Source organism: Empidonax traillii, unplaced genomic scaffold (genome assembly GCF_003031625.1).
Source record: "Empidonax traillii isolate 1590-97213 ecotype Southwest subspecies unplaced genomic scaffold, ASM303162v1 scaffold958:size599741, whole genome shotgun sequence".
Classification (NCBI taxonomy): domain Eukaryota; kingdom Metazoa; phylum Chordata; class Aves; order Passeriformes; family Tyrannidae; genus Empidonax; species Empidonax traillii.
Window position 1 is genome coordinate 512,900 of NW_020956151.1, and position 2,500 is coordinate 515,399.

General features: G+C 47.7%; 1 protein-coding gene across 12 annotated transcripts in view; it reads left to right on the top strand.

Moving 5' to 3' along the window:
• Nucleotides 1-2,500, top strand: part of SRRM1 (serine and arginine repetitive matrix 1) — a 17,344-nt gene that overhangs the window by 872 nt on the left and 13,972 nt on the right. For all 12 annotated transcript variants that reach the window (XM_027903373.1, XM_027903374.1, XM_027903376.1 and 9 more), the window contains exon 2: nt 2,192-2,281. In XM_027903373.1, coding sequence (XP_027759174.1) covers nt 2,192-2,281 — 90 coding nt within the window. The remainder of the gene's footprint in view (nt 1-2,191; nt 2,282-2,500) is intronic.

The window sequence follows — 2,500 nt, forward strand, 5'->3', positions numbered from 1 at the left end:
CCCTGCGCAGCCTCCTCGCCGCGGAGAAAATGGCGGCGGCGCGGCCTGGGAGGGAGCGTGAGGGGAGCGGGGGGTGAGGGGAGGCGCTGGGGGGATCCTCGCCGGAAGGATTGGAGCTGGGAGGGCTCTCCTTCCAGCGGGGAAGCTCCTTGGCCCGACCCACGCGGGGCCGTGTCACCGCTGCGGCCCCCCCGCCCCGAGCTCCCCGGGCTGTGGGAGGGGGGAACGGGCCCAGAGGCCGCGGGGGGTGAGCCCCGCTCTGCGCTGGCCACGTTTTGTGGTGTTAGCGTTCGAAGCGAATAAACCAACCTGCCCTTTCTTTCTTTTTCTTTTGAGAGGGGTTTTTAAGGTTGTTGAGTGTGTTCGCAGCAAAACGAAGTTATGCCTTATTCTTACACTGATACCTTATTTTTAATCATTGAGTTTTTCCTCTCCATTGTAGCTGTGCTGCATTTTCTGCAGAGGCCTTTAAACCTGCCCAGGGTCTGTCTTCTTTTCAGCTTTTTCTTTCATTGGGACCACCTGATTTTTAGTTTGCCCTAGTAATTTTGAAAGCCAGTTTAAATTTTCAAGATTCATTCGCTTGTTGTTTTCAGTTTCTGCAACCAGGAGGCTTTTAAAGCACAGCACACACTTAACCCTTCCTTCAGTTCAGTTTTGTGTTGAGAAAAGTCATTGCAAGTTAAATCTCCACTTGTTCCAGTGCAGCTGTTACAAAGTTTGCAGATCAAGTGGTTGTAGTTGAGGGCACAATTACTGGGGCTGAAAACACTGAATTAGAAATGTGATATTCTTTTAAACTGGCCTGTGAAGGTGGCATTTTATAAGAACAGAAGCAGCGTGGTACTGAACTGGGCTATGAACAGGGTTCTGGCTTTAGTCTGGATACTGGAGGAACAAAAGTTTTTGTGAAATGACCCAAGAGCAGCAGTTTGGACTCCCTGTCTCTAGAAAGCTCCTATTAATAGTTCTTTCAGTTCTTCACACTTGTGCAGAGTTTCAGTGCAAACTGTTTCGTCTCTGTGTTTAAATTCCTGTAGCCCTTGTGCTCTTTGGTTCCTCTTGCCACGTGTTAGAAACAGGGCACAGAAAACTTCCTTCCTTTCTGGGTTGTGAAAGAATTGGAAAAAAAACCCCAAAACAACCCAAAAGAGCATTAAATTGCTGGGTGAACTGGCAGGTGTTGTGTCTGTGTGAGCCACACAGCAGACTGCAGGTATTATGGAGAGTTTTAAACAGGCTTAATCCTGTTAAGTGCCTGTGCCACACTCAGTCTGTAGGATTCCCACGTTCTGGAACAGCAAATGGGAATGTCAGGACTTTGTTCCCTTTCTGTGTGTGATGACTTTGCAGCCTGATGTGTTGCTCATTCCAGGTGCTTTCTGACCCAATTGGTTGGGGAGCTTCAAATTTTGAGGTTTTTTGTTATTTGTTATCATTTGGTTCATTGCCAGCTTCTGTTATTGCTGATGCTGAGCCCCTTCCTGCAGGCACAGGGATTAAATTCCATGTTTTCCATCAGTCCCGTTGTTTTCCTGACTAACCTTCCCAGGCTGTGGGTTTGTCCTGAATCCTTAACATCCCATCAGGGTTGGGATGTAGCTCTGCATTTCCTCTCATTCCTGTCCAGTTTTCCAGAACTGGACTTCCAGGCCTTTCCCTCCCAAATGAATTAACCTGCAGTGTCTTTCCCTGCAAGTGGAATGAGTTGGTCAACTTTTAACAGAGGAAGATCAATAAAAGAGTATTCTTTGTACCCTTCTGGCTCCCAGGGGGGTTGCTTTGCCCCAGACAAGTAGTCACCTGAGGGCTTCAGAGATAATCACTGTGAGCAAATAGGACGTTTTTGTTCCTGGATAGAGGAAAAAGACTTTATTCTTTCTGGGAAGTTTGTGCATTCCAGCACAAACCCTTTTCCTGGCAGTTTGAGACTCCTGTACTTTAATTTGTGAGCAGTTTTCCAGTGGGGGAGTTATGACTGAGGTGTCACTGTGGGGCTCAGCAGCCGCTCACCCCAAACCCCTCAGCAGCAGGGAAAGGCTTTTTTTTGGCCTGAAATAATTAAAGAAAAGGGCTTACAGAATGTAGCACTGGTGCTGCTGTGCTCTGTCCAGTGCAGATATGTGGGGAAATGATCCTTGGAGGTGGTTGAATGTCCCCCAGGCTGAACCTGTTGTTTGTTGTGCTGCAGGGAACCAGTGCAGAGCAGGACAATCGCTTCAGCAACAAGCAGAAGAAGCTGTTGAAGCAGCTGAAATTTGCAGAATGCTTAGAAAAGAAGGTAAGTGACTTGGGATGAGATGGGAAGTAAGACACAGCCAAGATTTTTCAGTGGGTGAATTGAGTGTCAGGTGGAACATGCAGGAAAAGTGGGGAATGTCTTCCCGAAAACCACACCGGAGGATCTTGGAGCGTCAAAGATAGAGGAGTGACGTCCATGATCTGGTCACAGCACTAAATGCACCTTCAAAAGAAGTCAGTTTTCCAGCAGATATTAATA